This window comes from Penicilliopsis zonata, assembly GCF_001890105.1.
Source record: "Penicilliopsis zonata CBS 506.65 unplaced genomic scaffold ASPZOscaffold_12, whole genome shotgun sequence".
Classification (NCBI taxonomy): Eukaryota; Fungi; Ascomycota; class Eurotiomycetes; order Eurotiales; family Aspergillaceae; genus Penicilliopsis; species Penicilliopsis zonata.
The window spans coordinates 709,579-727,952 of NW_019208921.1; the positions used below are offsets into that span (position 1 = coordinate 709,579).

The following is an 18,374-nucleotide window of genomic DNA, read 5'->3' on the forward strand; positions in this document are numbered from 1 at the left end:
CCGTTATATAGTTGCTCATTGTCGTATTCGAATATGAACTGGGCATTTCCCATGCCGATATAATATGGGAAAACAGACATTCATATGGGATCCTCCTCTTGAATTGGTGCTTTGGTATGGCCTTTCTTTATCTCGATGCTTGCTTGCGCGGCTTCTTGACAGAGGTCCCGACTGTCATCGTACTTTGGTCAAACAAAGAGGGACTACACAGCGAATGGGGGTTTCTTTTTCTCAGTGATGTCTCCATTGACTAAGGGGAAAACGGCCTTCATACTGAAGGCATCATGCGAGAAGAAACGACTCGGAAAAGGTCGTCGTTAGAATATAAAGACGGTGCTTTACTCCATCAATCGCCCTTGCTATTAGTCCAGATATCGGTCTCTCGGTCCATCAGTACGGCAATATCTACATCGTTTATGGAAGAAGGCCGTAGGCATATGTTTTGTAGCTAATATAAGAGTCAAGAGTGATATTGTTTCACGACTGCTTCTTTGATTGCTTCTTGTGTCTCACACCATGGCATACCAGCAGGTACTTGGCGAACAAATCCTCTGCGAGATCGTCAAAAGGCTCGTATGTGGCACCGAGTCGATGGGCGGCTGCGATCCCGGAGATGCAGGCGATTTCATGCATATTCTGAATACCAGTAAGTATTTCTCAACAGTCCAAGGAAAAGTCTAAGGGAAAATCTAAGGTCTTGACGTACTACCATGGTCCAGCTGCCAGCATAGAAAGTCCTATTCTTGCCGTTGAGGAACATCATCCCCGGGACGACACGCAGGTAGTGCTGCCAGCGATGGCCGAACTGATGCCACTCCTTTCTAGCGATGACCTTGTCGGCGTCGATCTCGTCGCATGTCCACAGGTCGCGCCGCGAGTCATCCAGAAAGATGGTCTGGTAGACGTGTCTGTCTGGCGGCGGGGAGGGGTTCCCCTCGCCCAGGGCCTGGCGGAATTGATGCTGGTAGTTGGAGCAGTCGAAGCCCATCTCGATGCATTCGGGAGCGTTTGCGTATGAGTGTGTATAGTACATTGGATGGAAACCTTGCCAGCCGTCGGATTGGCAGGCCGAGGAAGACTGTGCAAAGGCGATGCGCTCGTCGCGGGCTTTATCCTTCTTCTTCTCTACGCACAAATCAGGCGTGCATTGCGTCTCAAAGGTACGGGTGAAGTAGGCTGCGTCGCAGTGGGTGATGGTGAGGTCGTTGTAGAACCGCACCCCGCCTAGCACGTACTTTTCCTTCCAGGTCGCGAGGCTTCCCAGCAAATTCTTCGACTCGTCCGGTTGCGTGCAGAGGACGAGGTAGTCAAAGTCGCGCTTGACAGAGGTCGAGTGGGCAGACTCTGCGGGTGTTGATGTTGAGGTGGTGAAAGAGAGGGTCACTCCGTCGCGAGGATGTCGACGCAGTATCTCCGTGCGGGTGTTGAGCAGGACCTCAACACCCCTAGCCTGCAGATCGGCCGTCCAGTCGCGGTAGAAATCCCCCAGGTTCGGAAAGGTGTACATGGTCGGGCGGTTGGGGAGCAGCGAGTCTGCGTCGTACTCCCACAGCCGCATCTGCGGGTCATCGAACAATCTCTCAAGCAGGATGCAGGGCACGTTGGGCGTCTGGTTGCCCGTGCCCAGAAAGAGGGCCAGCAGGGGCAAGACGACACGGGTTCCAAAGTGGGCGCTGAAGCGAAATAGGGAGAGCAGGGTCTTGACGGGCACGAGACCCAAGATGGGCATTGCGTACTTGATGCATTTCAGGACGCGGCCGAGCTTGAGGATCTCAGGGCGCGACGCCTCGATCAGCGGGCTGGGGAAGACGTTGGTGAAGAAGGCGTCGCGGCCTTTGCCAAAGGCCACCTGCAGCTGGACGGGCTGCGGCTCGTGGCCGTGCTGTCGGAAGAAGCGAAACGTGTGACGAAAGATGGGCGATCCGCCCTGCACACCGTCGTTGAGCCAGCTGGCGCCAAACTGCGAGGCGTCGAGGGGGATGGACGTTGCCTGGCCGCCGGTGAGGGAGGCGACGTCGACGAGCGTCACGGCAAAGCGGTCAGGATGGGCGGCCAGAGAGGCAGCGCAGGACTTATTATTAGATATATTAATGGATACGTCTTCTCATTTTGATGTATATTCTTACCATTCCTGCGGCACCAGCACCAATAATAGCTATCTTCTGCGGCATGATAAATATATAATGACCAACTATGGTCATCAACTATGGTAATCACACTACCACCGTGCCTATAACTATATATATATATATCGACAGCAGAACAGGATATCGATCGATCGATCCTCCCTTACATCATGCAATATTAAGTTGAAGAATGCAGAAACAGGGAATGGAAAGTCCAGAATAACTGTGAGAAGTATGTGTACTGCATTTTCTAATTGTCCTTCACACCGGGCTTGTAGCTCAGTGGTAGAGCGCTCGCTTCGCATGCGAGAGGTCGTGGGTTCAATTCCCACCAAGTCCATTTTTTTATCCCTGTCCCGGCCCTGTCCCGGCCCTGTCCTGTCTTGTCTCTTCCCTGTCTCTTCCCCTTCTTCTCATCCCTGCTTCTTTCTTTCTTTTTCACTCTTCTTTCATTCTCTACTTCTTTTCTTTCTCTCACACACTCTATTATATAAGTGTCTATCTAGTAGCTAATGATAATAAATAATAAGCTGCTACTAATCTGAATAAACCTACTTTTTAAATTATAAAATAGCTAAACTCTAGTTCACTTATTAGTATACTGCATCTTTATATAAACACACCTGACGTGTGGCAACTGAGCTTATTCTGTAAGAATATTCAGTACTGTAATACAGCACATTACATGTAAACCAGGCATTAAATCTGTATATAACAAGTAATACCAATACAAAACATACTTCCCTCGCCACTCTGCCATATATCATTGCATCATCACTTCTACTTCTATACTATAAACTGCTGTACTACTTCTTCACATTGATCACTACTTCTACCATTACTTCTACCGCTACTTACTACTACTTCTACTACTATACTGAAGATGCTCGCCTCTCGCATTCGAACCCGTCCTCTCTTCCAGGCCATCAGGCTGCGAGCCCTCCACAAGGAGTCCCACTCGCCCAGCACCAAAGGGAGCGAATGTACGTTATTGTTCTATATTGTTTTATCAAGTTGATATACGATATACTGATAAAGATATTTAGTGTTCGTTGCATCGACCTTTCCCGATAATTTTGACGCCCCCGAATTCATCTCCGAGCGCCAGAAGGATGCGCAGACCGTACGGATGGGCAAGTGGGAGGAGATGAACGCCAGCACTAGCGAGGCTTCTGTATGAACTGTGCTCTGTGAGGGAATACTGGATGCTGACTGCCCAGATCAAAGCGGATAGAGGCGAGATCCAAGAAGCGACGCCGGCGAAGAAGAAGGATGTGATACTCGAGGAGGCGCCGAGATTGGATGAGATGTAGTTTATATCAAATTGGTCTGAATCGTTTTTTAGTGTTGATTGTATTCAATATTGTTTAATGTGAATGAATGTCTACAAAGATGCCAGAACTGCATCCGCCCCGGATCCCTACAAAGTCAGTTGAAATAATCAAGAATAGAAAGTGATCAACCCACCGTGACAACCCCTCTCTGGGTGTCTATCTGCGCATACGAGACCTTGCCATGATCGATGACGAGCGCGTACCGACCTGTCCGGCCGGTGGAGGCGTCCGCCCAGCCGATTCTCTTTGAGAACTGGGCGTCGGGGTCGGAGAGAAAGAGCTGAAGGATAAGCATGACGGAGCGTGCACGTGGTGGAATACCTTACAATATCGTCGTTCTTGACCTCGTTGGCCTTCCCCCAGGCGCTCATGACGAAAGCATCGTTAAAGGCCACCACGGCGACGATGTCGACGCCTTTGGCTTTGAGGGTTGGGAGCGTCTCGATGTACCGTGGGAGATGGTTGACCGAGCAGGTGGGAGTGAAGGCGCCTTAATAGTTAATGAAGAACATTTCATATGATCGATACTTCATATGAATGATAATTAAGAATACCTGGCACGGAAAACAAGACGACCTTCTTGTCTGCCCACTCCGTGGAGGCGTTGTAGTTGATTGGGATGCCGCAGGAGGTGATCTTGCCCTTTTCCTCGGTCCAGGGGATATACCTGATGGTCAGTTGTATTCTCGACCTGAAGGAAAACTCACTGGAAGGTGATGTCGCTGGGAAAGCTGTCTCCAGGGTTGAGAGCCATTGTGGTGGTGGTGGTGGTGGTGATAATGTTGTTGATAGTGTTGGTGATGCGGGGTGGTGGGGTAGAAGAGATATTACGATAGACTGATGAATAATCAGTGATTAGTAGTCATTTATAAGAGACCAATAAATAATAGATATAGTTATTAGTAGTATACTCTAATACCAGTATACTGACAATATGTCTAGAAAACCTTCAACCCCTAAATGTACTCCGTATTATGATCCTGCGGACCCGCGGCACCCGCGGATCCCGAGTCAACACAAGTCCTACATATATGGATGGCCCTTCCCTCTGACTATGACTACTGACCGACAACTATTTCTACCATGGCGTCTCACCGAAAGAAGCAGAGCGACATCGACTCGCTGAATCGCTTCTGGAAGTCTCATTCCTGGACGACTCCGCTCTCCCTCCTCGTGGCCGTCCTACTCGCAACGCCATCCCCGGTACTCCGACGATTCGTCTTCCTTTCCTACAAGGATGGGGAAGACGATCTGTATGGAAAAGGAGCGTGGGATCTCGCCTTTGTTGCCTTCTACACGCTCGTCCTCTCCGTGACCCGCGAGCTGGTCATGCAGGAGATCCTCCTCCCCCTGGCGCGGACCTGGGGCCTGCGCTCACGCCGCAAACAACAACGCTTCATGGAACAAGCATACACGGTGGTATATTTCGGGATCCTGGGTCCCGTGGGGGTATATGTGATGCGCTCGACGCCCGTGTGGTACTTCAACACTCGGGGAATGTACGAGCTGTATCCGCACCGGATGCACTCGGCGGCCGTGAAGGGGTATTACCTCCTCCAGGCGGCGTATTGGGCGCAACAGGCTCTGGTGATGGTTTTGGGCCTGGAGAGACCGAGAAGAGACTATGCAGAGCTGGTGGGACACCATCTCGTCACGCTGGCCTTGATTGCGCTCAGCTATAGGTTTCATTTCGTCTATATCGGTCTGGCGGTTTATCTGACGCATGATATTAGTGATTTTTTTCTTGCAGTATGTTTTCCTCCTCCTCCTCCTCCTCCTCCTCCTACCACTACTACTACTGATGATGCTAATGATAATGCTACTGCAGATGTCAAAATGTATGCTGTATGTCAACAGTATTGCCGCCCCCCCCATGTACCTCTTCACGCTTCTCTCCTGGATATACCTCCGGAACTACCAGAACCTGCGCATCCTGGTGTCGCTGGTCACCGAGTTCCGCACGGTAGGCCCCTACACGCTCGACTGGGCGGCCGAGCAGTATAAATGCGGGCTGTCGAATGCCGTCACGCTGGTCTTGCTGTCTGCCCTGCAGGGGCTGAATCTCTTCTGGCTGGCGGCCTTGTTGCGAAATCTGTACCGTTATGTGGTGTACCGTGTTGCCAAAGATGATCGATCTGATGATGAATAAGAGCGATCTGATGTCGAATGTACACTCTATAATATAATGTATAATAGTTAATTGTAGTATTTACTATGTATGTATCAGTCAACATAATATGTGGCAGTCCGTATTTCTCCCTCTCGCAGCACAGTCCGAAGTTCCGTCTCATCCCTTGGTACCAGGCTCACCTTGAAGGGTCGCGGGATAGCCACCAGCGCGCTCTTGACAGCATTGTAATCTGCGTAATGCGTATTCGGGGGATGCGACTCACTGGCCACGATGCGATAGCAGGAGATCAAGCGAACCAGAGCGGTATAAATCACGCGGTTGGCGACCAGCTGGCCTGAACAGGCTCTTGCCCCGGCCCCAAACGACAGATGCGGGAGTCCCTGCAGAGGCTTCTCGACGGGGACGTTCTCGGGATACTCCAGCCAGCGCTCTGGCTTGAACTGGTCTGCGTCGGGGCCGAAATGGTCAGTGTCATGGTTTGCAGCCTGCAGGTTGATCAAGACCATTGTCTTGGCAGGGATGACGACTGCATCATGGTTCTTGTCCGACCATGTAATGTCGACGGTTGTCTTGCGCGGCAGGTTCATCGCAGAAGCAGTGTAGTAGCGTTCCGCCTCTTTCACCAGGGCGTTGATATAGGGAACCTTCTCCTCGACAAACGACGCGGCAAACATTGCCGCCAGACTGTCTGGATAATGACGGCGGATGTCCTCGTATGCCTTTTCCTGGAGGATCTGCCCCTCCGACGTGGCGAGACTGCCGATACAGCTGGTCAGCGTGGCGGGGATGGTTTCGAACCCACCCGAGACAAGCGACAGACAGATGGACGAAACCTCGACGTCCGACAGGGCGGATTCCTCGCCCTTGAGGATCGCCGCCGACACGCAGGGACGGTCGGTGCCCCGGCGGATCTTGTCGCGGACCGTGTCGAGCAGGAAGGACAGGTATTTGTCGCGTCGTGCGCGGAGGGATTTGGCGCGCTGCGTCTTCTCGTTACCCGGCAGGTAGCGCAGGATGGGCACGTAGTCCTGGTAGTTTTCTGACGCGGAGCGCAGCAGGGAGATGGCAGAACCGACTTCTAAGATCTCGCGCAGCAGCTCGTCGTAGACGCCTCGCATGCGGATGCCGTAGCAGAGGGTGAGGGTGGTGTTTAACGCCAGCCGTTGGATGTATGGTCGGATGTCGATTGAAGAAGGCGAAGAGCCTTCTCCTGTAGAATTGTAGAGATCTTGAATCAAACTGAATGACTCCAAGTCAAACATGTCGTGGTAGGAACGCAAGGCAGGTCTGGCGAGAACAGCACCCGCAGCACGACGACGGTTCCTGGTGGACGCATCCCACGGACTGGAGCCGATGGTGAAGCCCTGGGTGGAAGAGACGACGCCATGGAAGGTATAAAGAGTCGGGCGATCGATGAGAGCGGACTGGTGGGCGAGCAGGATGCGACGGGCGTCCTGGAAGGAGTTGACGACGACGGCGGTGGTATTCCCCAGGCGGATCTGGAAGACGGAGCGGTTGTACTTGCGCCAGAGACGTTCGCAGACGGAGGCGTGATCGTCTCCCAGTAGATGGAGATGGCCAATGATGGGGAGGGCGTTGGGGATGGCAAAGAGGCGGGGGATGGGGGAGAGGAAGAGAGGGAGGATTGAGAGTATTGAGAGTATTGAGAGGATGACAGTGATGAGGATACAGATGGAAGTAGAGGCAGACAGCCAGTAAGACATTATGTCTTGAGAGTAGTTTTCTACTGATGGAATAATAGAATAAAGAATAAAGAATAATAGAAGTAATATCTACTATTTACTTGATATTAATTCTAGTACTTCAATCGTATGATATTCTTATGACATTACTATAGACATTAACTAGTCATAAACCATGTAGATAATATCAACTAGTCATAAACCATGAGACATTAACTAGATATTAACTAGATATTAATAAGAAATAAGTATATCTATAATAATCATGTAGACAATAGATACTACATACTACCTTTTCTCCTCTCTATTGTTACTCAATACTCTTCACTCTATACTCTATACTCTCTACTCTATAATCTATTATATTACTGCTGTATACTATTTATTACTCTACTACATAGTACTTCTGCATTACTCCATAATTACTATATGAAGTTACCCTAATACTACCAAGATTATTAGTCAATTACTAATATCTAGTCAACTATACTTCTAACGACAACGGCAATTAGTAGAGACAGGGATCTGACACTAAACGAGGTCTATTGGATACTAACTCGACACTAAAGGATTTACCAAGAGATTACTAGAGACTCGATAGACGCCTGGACTCGATGCTTATCAGGACTACGTGTCGACAGGGATCCTGCAGTCTAGATTGGAATCTAATGTAACATCATGCAAAAGAAACAAAAGTACAAAGAAAAGGAGAAAGAGAGAAAGAGAGAAAAAAAGAAAAAAAAAGAGGATACGAATCACCCTCTCCTGTCCATCATTTCCTGATCGGTCTCCGTCTCGTGTCCCCCCCCCAACACTGTGTACACCTCCTCGCGGACCTCGTAGCGCGTGGTGACTTTGATCTGGCCCGGCATGCTGGCAGAGCCCGTCAGGCCCTCGGAGGAGAGATTGTATCCGCTGCGTCCCACCGTGGCCGTGCGCAGCTCGAGCGGGATCGACGCGCTGAGATCGCCGTCGAGGCCGAAGCCCGTCTCGACGCTGGACAGGAAGTTGCGCAGGTACAGGATGCACGTGCTGGCCAGACAGCTGCACTGGATGGTCTGCGTCGTCACCGAGACGGGCCATTCGGCGAAGAAGGGGTCTGGCGAGGAGGAGAGCCGGTGCCAGAGCAGCATGTCGGCAATGCACGCTGCAATCGTACTAGCCAGTAGTTGTAGTTAGTGGAATACGATGCAGGGTAAGACCGTAAGACGGTAAGAATCATACCACGTTCGTAACACAAAAGGAATGGAAAACACCACTTTGCGCGCCAGCGGCCATTGTACGAGGCCGATGATGTAGATCGGGATCACGATGAGGGCGCTTTCGGTTGCGATGTTGTATACGTCGAAGAAGGTCCACCAGAGGGGCTAAAGGTTAGAAAAAAAAAAAAATCAAGAATGATCGAATCGATGAGTGAAGAAGATACCCTGTTGATACACCTGCCAGAGGTGTAGTCCCACGTATTCGGCACCGAGCAGGAAAACGAGACGACAAACACCGAGATGGACGTAAACACCGCCACAAAGAGGGCAATCCCATGCATCACCCGGCGATGGCGGCGATTTGGCGAGAGCTTCGCCAGCAGCGCCAGCAGCGAGATCTTGGAGAGCGCCAGCGAGAGCACGTACAAGATGCTCGCCGCCAGCGCCGCCTGCATGCTCGCCTCTACTTTGGCGGTAGAAAGCAGAGCAAGAGGCTGACCGAACCCGTCAGCCGCGCGAATGATTGTGGCCAGCGACTGCGCGGTGCAGAAGACCAGAGCGCCGGTGAGGAGGTAGTCGTCCCATTCCAGACGCATGGCCTGACGCGAGAGCTTGACGATGGAGCGCACAATGTAGGCGAAAGCCGCGAGGACGAGGAGAAGCCATGTCACGATGAGGAGGAGGGGGGATTTGTTGGTGGCGGTGATTTGGACTCGTTCTGACATAGTATAGTATAGTATATAGATATAAAAGATAGTATATAGGAGAAGAAGAGAAGAATAGAAGAAGAACAGAGGAAGAAGATGGAATAAGTATGGTCAGCCATAAGGTATACTGCAGAATCACAGGGATTCTACATGAAGAACTCTACTTGTAATACTGATACTATGCAGTAATACTGCAGGTGATACTACATACTCTAGGTACATAGTAATCCTAATACTCTACTGTAATAACTAATCCTTAATGTGACTTTAGTGCTGCATCTTATCCCTGTCCCGGCCCTGTCCCGGCCCTGTCCTGTCCTGTCTTTTCCTGTCCTTCCCTGTCTCTTCCCTGTCTCTTCTTCTTTTCCCTCTTCCCTCTTCCCTCTTCCCCTTCTTCTTATCCCTGTTTCTTTTTTTCTTTTTCACTCTTCTTTCATTCTTTAATTCTTTTCTTTCTCTCACACTCTCTCTCCATCTCACTCATCATCATGGAAATCGAACTCCAGTCCAAGAGCCACGTCTCGGCCACCCGCGAGATGGACGCCAAATCCATGGACAGCGACGAGCGCGACCGCGCGCAGCTCATGCGTCTGGGCAAGCGGCCAGTCTTGAAGGTATTCTCTATCTATTCTATTCTTCTCTCCTTCGTCTAATCGCAGCAGCGAACGTACGGCTTCATGTCCATTCTCGGCTTCACCACCACCATCCTCGTCACCTGGGAGGGCGTCCTCCTTGTGTTCGACATTGGTCTTGTCAAGTATTCTCAATTCCTCTCTCAATTCCAATTCTCTCTTAATTCCAATCATCTCTTCAATTCAATTGACAAGTATAATCTGACAGTGGCGGTCCTGCCGGAATGATCTACATGTACCTGTTCGCCTGGCTGGGTGCCTGGTGTACCTTTGCCTCTCTCTGCGAACTGGCTTCAATGTAAGACACCGAGATAAGAGAATAACAAGATACACAAATCTCATTCAATCAGGGCCCCCATCTCCTCCGGACAGTATTACTGGGTCGCCATGCTTTCCCCCCCCTCGTGCCAGCGCTTTCTCTCCTATCTGACCGGCTGGATGACCACCGTCGGATGGCAGGCTCTGGTCGCGTCGACGGGCTACATCTCCGGCACCCTGATCCAGACATTGGTGATCATCACGGTGCCCGGCTACGAAGCCACCAGCTGGCAGGGCACGCTGATCATCTTCGCTGTGCTGCTGTTCGGTTTTGCCATCAACACCGCCGCCCGCCGGCTGCTGCCCACCCTCGAAGGCCCCGTGCTGTGCATCCACATCCTGGCCTTCTTCGGCGTGCTGGTGCCCCTGTGCGTGCTGAGCTCCAAGCGCGACTCGTCAGAGGTCTGGGCTTTGTTCATCAACCAGGGCGGCTGGTCCACGCAAGGTCTGTCGACGATGATCGGCCTGCTCATGTCCATCTTTTTATTCACAGGAGTCGACGGTGCCATCCACATGTCCGAGGAGATTCGTAACGCGGCGGTCGTCGTGCCTCGTTCCATCATGGCCAGTATGGGCATCAATGGCGCGTTTGGCTTCGGTATCCTTCTCGCCGCGCTGTATGCCACCGCCAACATCGACGACACCCTCGCCAGTCCCGCCGGAGAAGCAGGATATCCGTTTCTCGACATCTTGCAGAAGGGCATCGGCTCTCTCCGCGGGGCTGTCGCCATGGGCTCTATCATCACTTTCATGCAGACCTTTGGTAACGTCGCCGACATGGCCGCCGCCTCGCGCATGTGGTGGTCCTTTGCTAGAGACAAGGCTGTTCCAGGATGGCGCTTTTTCGTTAAGGTACTACTTACACCTACTATTTATATAAGATTGATACTAATCTTCCCAGCTCGACTCACGCACTTCCCTTCCCGTCCGGTGCATCCTCTTCACCATCGTCGTCTCCGCCCTCCTCTCCCTCATCAACATCGGAAGCAGCACCGCCTTCAACGACGTCGTCTCCCTCGTCACATCAGGCTATTACTCCTCTTACCTCATGGCGAGCGGGCTCCTCCTCTACCGCCGTCTCACGGGCGCCATTTCCGTCCCGGGCGCTGATGATTCCCCCTACGAGCCTGTCAATAACGTCGGCCGTCGCCTCGTCTGGGGACCGTGGAGGATCCCGGGTGTGATGGGTGTGCTTATCAACGCCTTTTCAGTCGTGTACCTTACTGTCGCGCTGTTCTGGTCCTTCTGGCCGTCATATTACCCCGTTACCCCCGTGAACATGAACTATAATGTTCTTATCATCGGGGCGGTGCTGTTGTTTTCGGTCCTGTATTACATTTTCCATGCGCGAAAGGAGTACACGGGTCCTATTGTCGAGACCACTGCGGCGGATATTTAGATGTATGTAGTATAGTTAGATGTAGTATAGTATACTGTTGAAGATAGCTTGATGAGGCTAGCTATTGTGGTAGACAGGAGCTTTCTTAGACAGGTATACGATACAATAGAAGCAGACTGACTACTGCGCAAGCTGGTAACAGCTGTTATACTGTAGTTGCTGATGCTAATATTGATCAAGATAGACCGACTATACTATTTACTGATAATATAAATCGAGGAAGAATTACCTTCTAGACAGGAAGTAGCACGAATCCACATGGCTTTAATACTTATAGCTGAATTATATTAGTTACATTAATTCCTCCTCTTCTATACTGCATAATAAACCAATGTAACCAAGACCCCTGCTAGTTGAAAGCCAGATCTCTGTCTTCTTCTAACCTTTCCTAACCTTTTCTTCTGTCGTCTTCCAACTCTCGCGAGAATGACAACCGCACAGGAAGAACAGGCCTTAATCAGAGACAACCCTCAACTACAATCCTACTATACTTCTCTCGAATCCAGAATCGGATATCGCCTTCTTCTCGGCGGAACGCGTCATTTCGGATACTACGACCATGACACCAGCTGGCCGTTTCCCTTGAGTCGCGCACTGCGTGCCATGGAGGATAGACTGGCGGATGCGTTAGACCTTCAACAGGGTGCCTATGTCCTTGATGCAGGATGTGGTGTCGGTCACGTCGCAATCCATCTGGTCACCAAGTACGGCTTCAGAATCCAAGGCATCGATATTGTCGATCATCATCTCCTCAAATCTCAGCGGAACATTGTCCGACACGGTCTCTCGGACGACCAATTCGCTGTGCGCAAGATGGATTACCACCACTTGGACGGCTTTGCAGACAGTGTCTTTGATGGCGTGTATACAATGGAGACCTTTGTTCACGCTACAGACCCCCAGGCGGTCCTGCGGAATTTCTTTCGCGTCTTACGGCCTGGCGGTCGCATTGCGCTGTTCGAATACGACCATGAACTGGTCGATGACCCAGAGGAAGCAATGGCTCTGTCGATGAAGAAGATCAACGAGATCGCAGCCATGCCGACCAACAGCGTCTCCCAGCCTGGAGTCTTCCAAGCAATGCTGGAAGATGCCGGGTTCACCGACGTCGTTGTCCGCGACTATTCTCCCAATATTCAACCCATGACACGGTTTTTCTATCTGCTCGCCTATATTCCTTTCATCATTGTTCGTTTCCTCGGCTTGGAACGCTTCTTCATCAATACCGTCGCAGGAGTGGAGTCTTATCGTGGTCGTCAACACTGGCATTATGTGGCCATTTCAGCTTCAAAACCAGCTTGAAGTATGAGAAGACTTGTCGTCTCTATGGTTGTTGTAAATTATTGACATTCAAACGCATATTGACCTATATTCTAGGAATAAGGACTGTGTTGTATATAGTAATTTTGGATATGTTATAAATGAATAGTAACTACTACTATTCTCACTTATAATCTCTTATACTCTGCACGCGTCTCATTTCATTTAAGAATATAACCTCCCTTGCGAGCCCCTACATGCTGTCACTGGGAGGGGGAGGAGAGGTCGTGGCTGATGAGCTGAGGGATTGACATGGGAATAAAGATCAGACCCTGGCCCGTCTGCTCTCAGCCAAATGTGTCTTGGACATATAGAAGGAGAACGGCGTCAAAGGAAGCCAGGAGTAACTCAATGATGAAGTAGGACCAGAGACTAGACAAAAGACCCTCAATGGGACGGTTTTGCAGTCGACGAATTTCTGGCGCAGGCAGAGGAATCTTCCTCTGGTGTTTCCATACGAGAGTGAATGTGAAAGAGTTGAGGAAGTTGGCTTATTGTAGATCCTGTTATATTAATATACTATATAGGCGCTATAAGAGATGGTCTGGAATACTCCTGACACTACTCGTGAGGAAATCATTCATCACGACTGCAAGATCGCCTGTTCCGTCGGTTCGCATGGCCAGCTGGGCATGCTCGCCCCAGTGCGACGAGGCGTAATCATAGAGAACAGATGGCTCTGTTGCTGTCGATAAATAATTCATACATGTTATGGCGATCATTTCGTGTGCGTAGTCGAACAGGTCCCGGCGTGTGTCAAGATATTCCCTAGCAGATGCATGGACGAAGCCAACCACTTCGTTTTCATCTTCCCGATAAATAGCGACCAGCCCATGACACGTATCTATCAAGTCGGCAATGTCTGGGAGACTGTCGGACTCGAAGTAGGGCTCGGCGAGGGCGTACTGCACTTCTAACGGCGTCAAGGGCCTCTTGGAATAGACGATCCAGGCTAGTACCTGCCGCGCAGTAGGCCAGGAAGACTGTGCCTTTATTCTTTCCATCGCTGCTGTATAGGTCTGGTCGTACCCAGCCGGCAGCTGTTTTAGAATCTCTCGGATCGCATTCGGGGACAGCGCGGCGTGAAGAGGCTGTATGTAAAGCTTTGCAAGAAGAAACCTAGATAGTCAGTGTTGATAGTTTATTTCTTATCTCTCTCTTCAACGTACATTCCATTTGCGATGGCTGCGATCCTATTGATGACCTCCTCCTGAAGGACATTTCCTCGTAGGCACCTAGGTCGAACCGCCAATTTATCCCCCAGGTATTTCCGTATATCAGTGTCGCTTGCCGATATCTCTAGTTTCAAACAGTTGAATCCAAGGTGGTCTTCGATGCTCTGCCGCGGCCGAGAGGTGACTAGGATAGACAAGTTTTCGTGTTGCTGGTTGATTTCTATGATGGCGTGGAGGAGGTCGAGGCAATTCTCCCGATGGGAGTCGTGATACTGGTCCAGAGCGTCAATGAGAAAAAACACCCGGGAATGACCCGGAATGACCTCGTTTAGGGCATCGAGGATGTCGTCCAGCGAAGGGTATTGTCTCTCGCGATGTTGCCGTTGCAAGGCTTCACAACGGTGGATGGAACCCGGGTTCGTGAGAAGAAGTTGCATGAGCAGGGATGCAAGAAGTTCTCTTGCGCTGCGCAACTGATCAGATTGGTGACTGAGATAGAAATACGCCAGTCCGACGGCGTGGTCCTGTTCGATGAACTCTCGCTGCAGATGCCGGACAATAGTCGAGAAGAGGACGGATTTGCCTGCTCCAGGGATACCAGGACAGAAGAGGATCTGTTCCCCGTTTTCACACCAGCAAGTAAACTCTAGAGACTGCAAAAGCCAGGCGCCTGTCCCTCTATGATGCATTTCGATATAGTCGCGCTGTTGTTTGGCGTGGTCGATCGGAGACAGCCATTGCAGAAAGCGATTCCGAGACAGCTCTGTAGCAGGTTAGATTTATTTGGTTCTGTATATACATGTTAGATGATAAACCTACCTGTCTGACTTTCTGCAGGAATCTGCAGAATCAACGCCTTGGCGTAGCTGGAGGCTGTGGCAATGGCACGCAGTCGCCAGCCGTCGTTGCCATGTGCATCAGCATAATTGCTAATCCCACGAACCACCAGACAGGGAAGACTATTCATCAGACCGGCAGCCTCCGTGTCGAAGCAGAAGATGGCGTTCCTATACTCCTGGTTGACGCGGTCTCTTGTCGTGCCATCTGCCATCTTGGCGTCTCCGGAGGCAATTGTTCCCTCGTGAATAACAGGGAGAAAACTAGCTCGTTCTGGACGCTTGTATTCTCCTGTATCACAGCCACAAGATAGATAGTCGTGAGTACGAGGATACTGGGAACAGAACAGCCTATCCGGGAAGTTCGACGGATATGCATATTGCTCGCCGAGGGATTCCAGCTCTCTCTGCAGTTCGTTCTCCTTCACACCGGCTCCCCGCGACCACCGGCCTCGAATAAGACTATTCAGCATGTTGACATGAGAGAGCAGCTTGGTCGGCGGCGAATCCAGTTGGCCACGATGGACAAACCGGCTGGAGTCATTGTCGACGAGATATTTCCCAAAATCGTACTGCACAACAGCTCCAAATTCATCGCCGGGCACACTGACCACGACATCGCCCAGACGAATGTCTTTCCTCTTGTCTCGTGGATCAGGGACGCCTCCCCCGATCCCGACCAGCAGACTCAGCCGGGCGGCAGGGAACGTTCGAGCCAGACTCTCTGCCACCGTCGCTGTAGAGGCGATACCCCCTTGACCGACTGGTAAGCACGTCACCACGACGTTGTGTGGACCGATCGTGCCTAGCAGATACGCGTTTCTATCTTCTCTCGGCTGGTGGTGCGGGGGATGCACTTTGTCGAGAAGAGCGCGGACGACGTCGAGTCCTTCTGGTAGAGCGCAGATCCACGCCACGGTATATTCTTCATTCATTGAAGACATAGTCATTAGATATAAGTTCGAAATTTCTAAGGTGATTCAATTCTCAGTATTTCCCCTCGTCGTAAAGCCAGCGCAGCGCGTATTGCTGCCCTGGTATTGGCTGCCTTGTAGGGCCATGGTGATTCGACAATAGAACACGGAGAGATAGAATGGTAGAATGGAGAAAGAATAGAATCGATGGAGATAGAATGGTAGAATAGAATGAATGACAGAGAGGAATAGAGAGTGAGAAGAGCAAGTGCGAAATAGCTATTTTGTTGCCTGGGGCATTAATAAGATGTTGCCTGAGGCATAAACATGACGTATATACGGAAGCGGTCCGTATCCGACGGATCAAAATACAATATACATTATCATACTGTCTATCTCTCTATTATGTCTATAATATCCATACATCTATACTGTCTATACTATCATGTCCTTCTTCCTCCCCCCTCACAAAGCACAAGGACTCGCAAACTACCCCCACGCCCGAATTGTGCCTGGCAGAGAATCACCCCCCTGCCAACGAACTCTATACATCTCCGGCACATCCTCTCGCAACGGCGACGGGACATGGGAGGGAGTGAGTGAGGATGCCGAGGGAGGGTTGAAACTGGATATCCGTGCCCAAACGGCTGCTGTGTTGAGAAATATTGGGGAGATTATCCGGTTGGCAAGTGACGGGGCGGGGAATCTGATGGATGTGGTTGATGTGACTGTCTTCCTGACGGACTTGGAGCGAGATTACGCTGGGATGAACGAGGAGTGGAATCGGGTGTGGAAGAGGGAAGAGGCGCCTGCGAGGACGACGGTGGGAGTGAAGGCGTTGCCTAATAGCCGGTTACTTGTTGAGATGAAGTGTGTTGCAGTTATTTTCTTTTAATAGTATACATACATACTATACTATACTATATATCTCTATTTAGTAAGTATATATTCGCTTCGCATACTATGCATCGCATACTACATAGGGCAATGCAAAACACGAACCACACAAAACACATCTTTAGAATACTCCCCCCCTCTCTGCCCACCCCCGAAGCCTTCATCCCTCCAAACGGCGTGCCGAGTTCCCTGACAAGCCAGCAATTCACCCAGACGAGTCCGGCTTGCAGTCGTTCGCCAACACGGCGCATGCGAGCCCCGTCTTTTGTCAACAGAATAGCTGCCAGGCCGTATTTACTGTCGTTGGCGAGAGAGACTGCCTCTTCTTCTGTGTCGAAGGGGGAGACCGTCACTACTGGACCGAAGATTTCCTCTTGACAAAGGGGAGACTGGTTGTCATTGTTTTTCAGAATGCAAGGGGAAATCCAGTACCCATTCGTAGGATTCTCAGGGGGAACACCTCCAAGGAGGAAATCTTCCTGTTTTGCCAGAGTGAGATACGACCGGATCTTGTTATAATGAGCGAGAGAAATGACAGCCCCGAGAGTGTCTCCTGGAATGTATGTTCTCGAGACATGTTCAACGAATTTCGACACAAACTGGTGATATATGCTTTGGTGGATGTAGATTCGTGATCCACACAGGCATATCTGAATAGTCAGTATATAATTCAGTATAATAACTCAATCATGAAAATAGTTATGCTACCTCTCCCTGGTTCTCAAAAGCCGCTTTGGCAGCCACGTCCACTGCCGCGTCGAGATCTGCATCGTCAAACACAATCGTTGCGTTCTTCCCTCCAAGTTCCAGCGAGAGATGTTTTTGTATGTCTGCTGCTGTGTCTTGTCGGATGCGGATTCCCGTCTGGGTGCCTCCTGTGAAGGAGATGCCTTGTATGAAGCCGTGTCGCACCAGGTCGGCGCCTGTGCTTCCATCGCCGTACACGATATTCATCACTCCGGGGGGGAGACGGACTTGAACGAATATTTCCGAGAGTACTTCATCTATCAGCATATACCAATTAGACAATTCAGTTAATAGACATACAGTATGCTGTAATGCTGGTCAATTCACTCGGTTTAGCTACCCCCGTACACCCAAACGCAAGACACGGCGCGATCTTCCACGTAAGAAGGTAAAGAGGCATGTTCCACGGTGAAATCAAGGCGAATACGCCTCGCGCCGAGCGGTGTTCGTACGTGAGAACGCGCTCGTCCGGGGTGAACCGCGCAGTAGAAGTTTCATGCAGGATAAACGTGGCGAAGTAGCGGAAGTTGGCAATCGCCCGGTCGACTTCCACCCTCGCGCGCGCCAGTGTCTTGCCCTGGTCGCGGCTCTCCCAGACAGCAAACTCTTCATGGCGGGCGTGGATGGCGTCAGCGATGGCAGTCAGATACGCGGATCGCTGGGCGCGAGACGTGGCGGACCAGCGGGGGAAGGCAGCGTGGGCGGCCTGGACGGCGAGGTCGATTTCTTGGGAGGAGCTGAGGGGGATGGAAGCGATAAACTCGTTTGTCTGGGGGTTGATGGAGGAGAAAGAAGGGGAGGAGGAGGGGGAAGAGTGAGAGCCGTTGATGAAGTTGGAGATGTTCATAGTGAGTAGAAGTAAGTGATATAATAGTATTATTATAGTAATATAATAGTAATATAATAGTAATATAATAGTAATATAATAGTACA

General features: G+C 50.7%; 12 protein-coding genes and 1 non-coding gene across 13 annotated transcripts; 7 read left to right on the forward strand and 6 right to left on the reverse strand.

Moving 5' to 3' along the window:
• Positions 1-211: 211 nt before the first annotated feature.
• On the reverse strand, positions 212-2,196 carry ASPZODRAFT_134521 (hypothetical protein). Its single transcript, XM_022723552.1, has 3 exons — positions 2,127-2,196; positions 707-2,071; positions 212-636 (listed from the first exon to the last, which is right to left on the reverse strand). The coding sequence occupies exons 1-3, from the start codon at positions 2,169-2,171 to the stop codon at positions 478-480; spliced, it is 1,569 nt and encodes a 522-aa protein (XP_022579603.1). The 5' UTR covers positions 2,172-2,196; the 3' UTR covers positions 212-477.
• Positions 2,197-2,390: 194 nt separating this feature from the next.
• On the forward strand, positions 2,391-2,718 carry ASPZODRAFT_677037 (hypothetical protein). The gene has a single exon (XM_022729484.1). The coding sequence runs from the start codon at positions 2,430-2,432 to the stop codon at positions 2,637-2,639; it is 210 nt and encodes a 69-aa protein (XP_022579604.1). The 5' UTR covers positions 2,391-2,429; the 3' UTR covers positions 2,640-2,718.
• On the forward strand, positions 2,395-2,466 carry ASPZODRAFT_t104. The gene has a single exon. It is a non-coding gene; the product is annotated as a tRNA-Ala (tRNA).
• Positions 2,719-3,009: 291 nt separating the features above from the next.
• Positions 3,010-3,439, forward strand: ASPZODRAFT_18005 (hypothetical protein; the record flags this gene model as incomplete). Its single annotated transcript, XM_022727130.1, has 3 exons — positions 3,010-3,109; positions 3,173-3,300; positions 3,347-3,439. 3 exons carry the CDS (start codon positions 3,010-3,012, stop codon positions 3,437-3,439), a joined length of 321 nt encoding a protein of 106 aa, XP_022579605.1.
• On the reverse strand, positions 3,173-4,229 carry ASPZODRAFT_134523 (hypothetical protein). The gene is made up of 5 exons (XM_022723553.1): positions 4,168-4,229; positions 4,015-4,127; positions 3,787-3,950; positions 3,594-3,740; positions 3,173-3,546 (listed from the first exon to the last, which is right to left on the reverse strand). The coding sequence occupies exons 1-5, from the start codon at positions 4,212-4,214 to the stop codon at positions 3,511-3,513; spliced, it is 507 nt and encodes a 168-aa protein (XP_022579606.1). The 5' UTR covers positions 4,215-4,229; the 3' UTR covers positions 3,173-3,510.
• Positions 4,230-4,543: 314 nt separating this feature from the next.
• On the forward strand, positions 4,544-5,609 carry ASPZODRAFT_70314 (hypothetical protein; the record flags this gene model as incomplete). Its single annotated transcript, XM_022729659.1, has 2 exons — positions 4,544-5,209; positions 5,289-5,609. 2 exons carry the CDS (start codon positions 4,544-4,546, stop codon positions 5,607-5,609), a joined length of 987 nt encoding a protein of 328 aa, XP_022579607.1.
• A 74-nt stretch (positions 5,610-5,683) lies between these two features.
• Positions 5,684-7,315, reverse strand: ASPZODRAFT_18008 (hypothetical protein; the record flags this gene model as incomplete). Its single annotated transcript, XM_022727131.1, has 1 exon — positions 5,684-7,315. One exon carries the CDS (start codon positions 7,313-7,315, stop codon positions 5,684-5,686), a length of 1,632 nt encoding a protein of 543 aa, XP_022579608.1.
• Positions 7,316-8,049: 734 nt separating this feature from the next.
• On the reverse strand, positions 8,050-9,221 carry ASPZODRAFT_144403 (hypothetical protein; the record flags this gene model as incomplete). The annotated part of the gene is made up of 3 exons (XM_022725000.1): positions 8,050-8,452; positions 8,519-8,661; positions 8,721-9,221. The coding sequence occupies 3 exons, from the start codon at positions 9,219-9,221 to the stop codon at positions 8,050-8,052; spliced, it is 1,047 nt and encodes a 348-aa protein (XP_022579609.1).
• A 470-nt stretch (positions 9,222-9,691) lies between these two features.
• ASPZODRAFT_27113 (hypothetical protein) lies at positions 9,692-11,552 on the forward strand (the record flags this gene model as incomplete). The annotated part of the gene is made up of 5 exons (XM_022728077.1): positions 9,692-9,817; positions 9,866-9,960; positions 10,044-10,133; positions 10,186-11,005; positions 11,055-11,552. The coding sequence occupies 5 exons, from the start codon at positions 9,692-9,694 to the stop codon at positions 11,550-11,552; spliced, it is 1,629 nt and encodes a 542-aa protein (XP_022579610.1).
• Positions 11,553-11,978: 426 nt separating this feature from the next.
• On the forward strand, positions 11,979-12,854 carry ASPZODRAFT_70674 (hypothetical protein; the record flags this gene model as incomplete). Its single annotated transcript, XM_022729688.1, has 1 exon — positions 11,979-12,854. The coding sequence occupies one exon, from the start codon at positions 11,979-11,981 to the stop codon at positions 12,852-12,854; it is 876 nt and encodes a 291-aa protein (XP_022579611.1).
• A 548-nt stretch (positions 12,855-13,402) lies between these two features.
• Positions 13,403-15,833, reverse strand: ASPZODRAFT_144407 (hypothetical protein; the record flags this gene model as incomplete). The annotated part of the gene is made up of 3 exons (XM_022725001.1): positions 13,403-13,991; positions 14,042-14,810; positions 14,867-15,833. 3 exons carry the CDS (start codon positions 15,831-15,833, stop codon positions 13,403-13,405), a joined length of 2,325 nt encoding a protein of 774 aa, XP_022579612.1.
• Positions 15,834-16,210: 377 nt separating this feature from the next.
• Positions 16,211-16,830, forward strand: ASPZODRAFT_27116 (hypothetical protein). Its single transcript, XM_022728078.1, has one exon. It carries the CDS (start codon positions 16,243-16,245, stop codon positions 16,690-16,692), a length of 450 nt encoding a protein of 149 aa, XP_022579613.1. The 5' UTR covers positions 16,211-16,242; the 3' UTR covers positions 16,693-16,830.
• ASPZODRAFT_677180 (hypothetical protein) lies at positions 16,705-18,345 on the reverse strand. Its single transcript, XM_022729486.1, has 3 exons — positions 17,742-18,345; positions 17,403-17,692; positions 16,705-17,344 (listed from the first exon to the last, which is right to left on the reverse strand). The coding sequence occupies exons 1-3, from the start codon at positions 18,286-18,288 to the stop codon at positions 16,718-16,720; spliced, it is 1,464 nt and encodes a 487-aa protein (XP_022579614.1). The 5' UTR covers positions 18,289-18,345; the 3' UTR covers positions 16,705-16,717.
• Positions 18,346-18,374: the final 29 nt, after the last annotated feature.

What these genes read in the sequence shown, in the direction of transcription:
- ASPZODRAFT_134521 (XM_022723552.1), bottom strand. Translation starts at nt 2,171, where the DNA reads ATGCCGCAGAAGATAGCTATTATTGGTGCTGGTGCCGCAGGAATG. An exon ending in GTGCTGGTGCCGCAGGAATG is followed by an intron (nt 2,072 to 2,126) that starts GTAAGAATATAC and finishes TCTAATAATAAG; the next exon opens with TCCTGCGCTGCCTCTCTGGC. An exon ending in CTGGCAGCTGGACCATGGTA is followed by an intron (nt 637 to 706) that starts GTACGTCAAGAC and finishes ACTGGTATTCAG; the next exon opens with AATATGCATGAAATCGCCTG.
- ASPZODRAFT_677037 (XM_022729484.1), top strand. Translation starts at nt 2,430, where the DNA reads ATGCGAGAGGTCGTGGGTTCAATTCCCACCAAGTCCATTTTTTTATCC.
- ASPZODRAFT_134523 (XM_022723553.1), bottom strand. Translation starts at nt 4,214, where the DNA reads ATGGCTCTCAACCCTGGAGACAGCTTTCCCAGCGACATCACCTTCCA. An exon ending in AGGTCAAGAACGACGATATT is followed by an intron (nt 3,741 to 3,786) that starts GTAAGGTATTCC and finishes CTTATCCTTCAG; the next exon opens with CTCTTTCTCTCCGACCCCGA. An exon ending in CCCAGAGAGGGGTTGTCACG is followed by an intron (nt 3,547 to 3,593) that starts GTGGGTTGATCA and finishes CTGACTTTGTAG; the next exon opens with GGATCCGGGGCGGATGCAGT.
- ASPZODRAFT_27116 (XM_022728078.1), top strand. Translation starts at nt 16,243, where the DNA reads ATGTCCTTCTTCCTCCCCCCTCACAAAGCACAAGGACTCGCAAACTAC.
- ASPZODRAFT_677180 (XM_022729486.1), bottom strand. Translation starts at nt 18,288, where the DNA reads ATGAACATCTCCAACTTCATCAACGGCTCTCACTCTTCCCCCTCCTCC. An exon ending in GACCAGCATTACAGCATACT is followed by an intron (nt 17,693 to 17,741) that starts GTATGTCTATTA and finishes TGATAGATGAAG; the next exon opens with TACTCTCGGAAATATTCGTT. An exon ending in CTTTTGAGAACCAGGGAGAG is followed by an intron (nt 17,345 to 17,402) that starts GTAGCATAACTA and finishes CTGACTATTCAG; the next exon opens with ATATGCCTGTGTGGATCACG.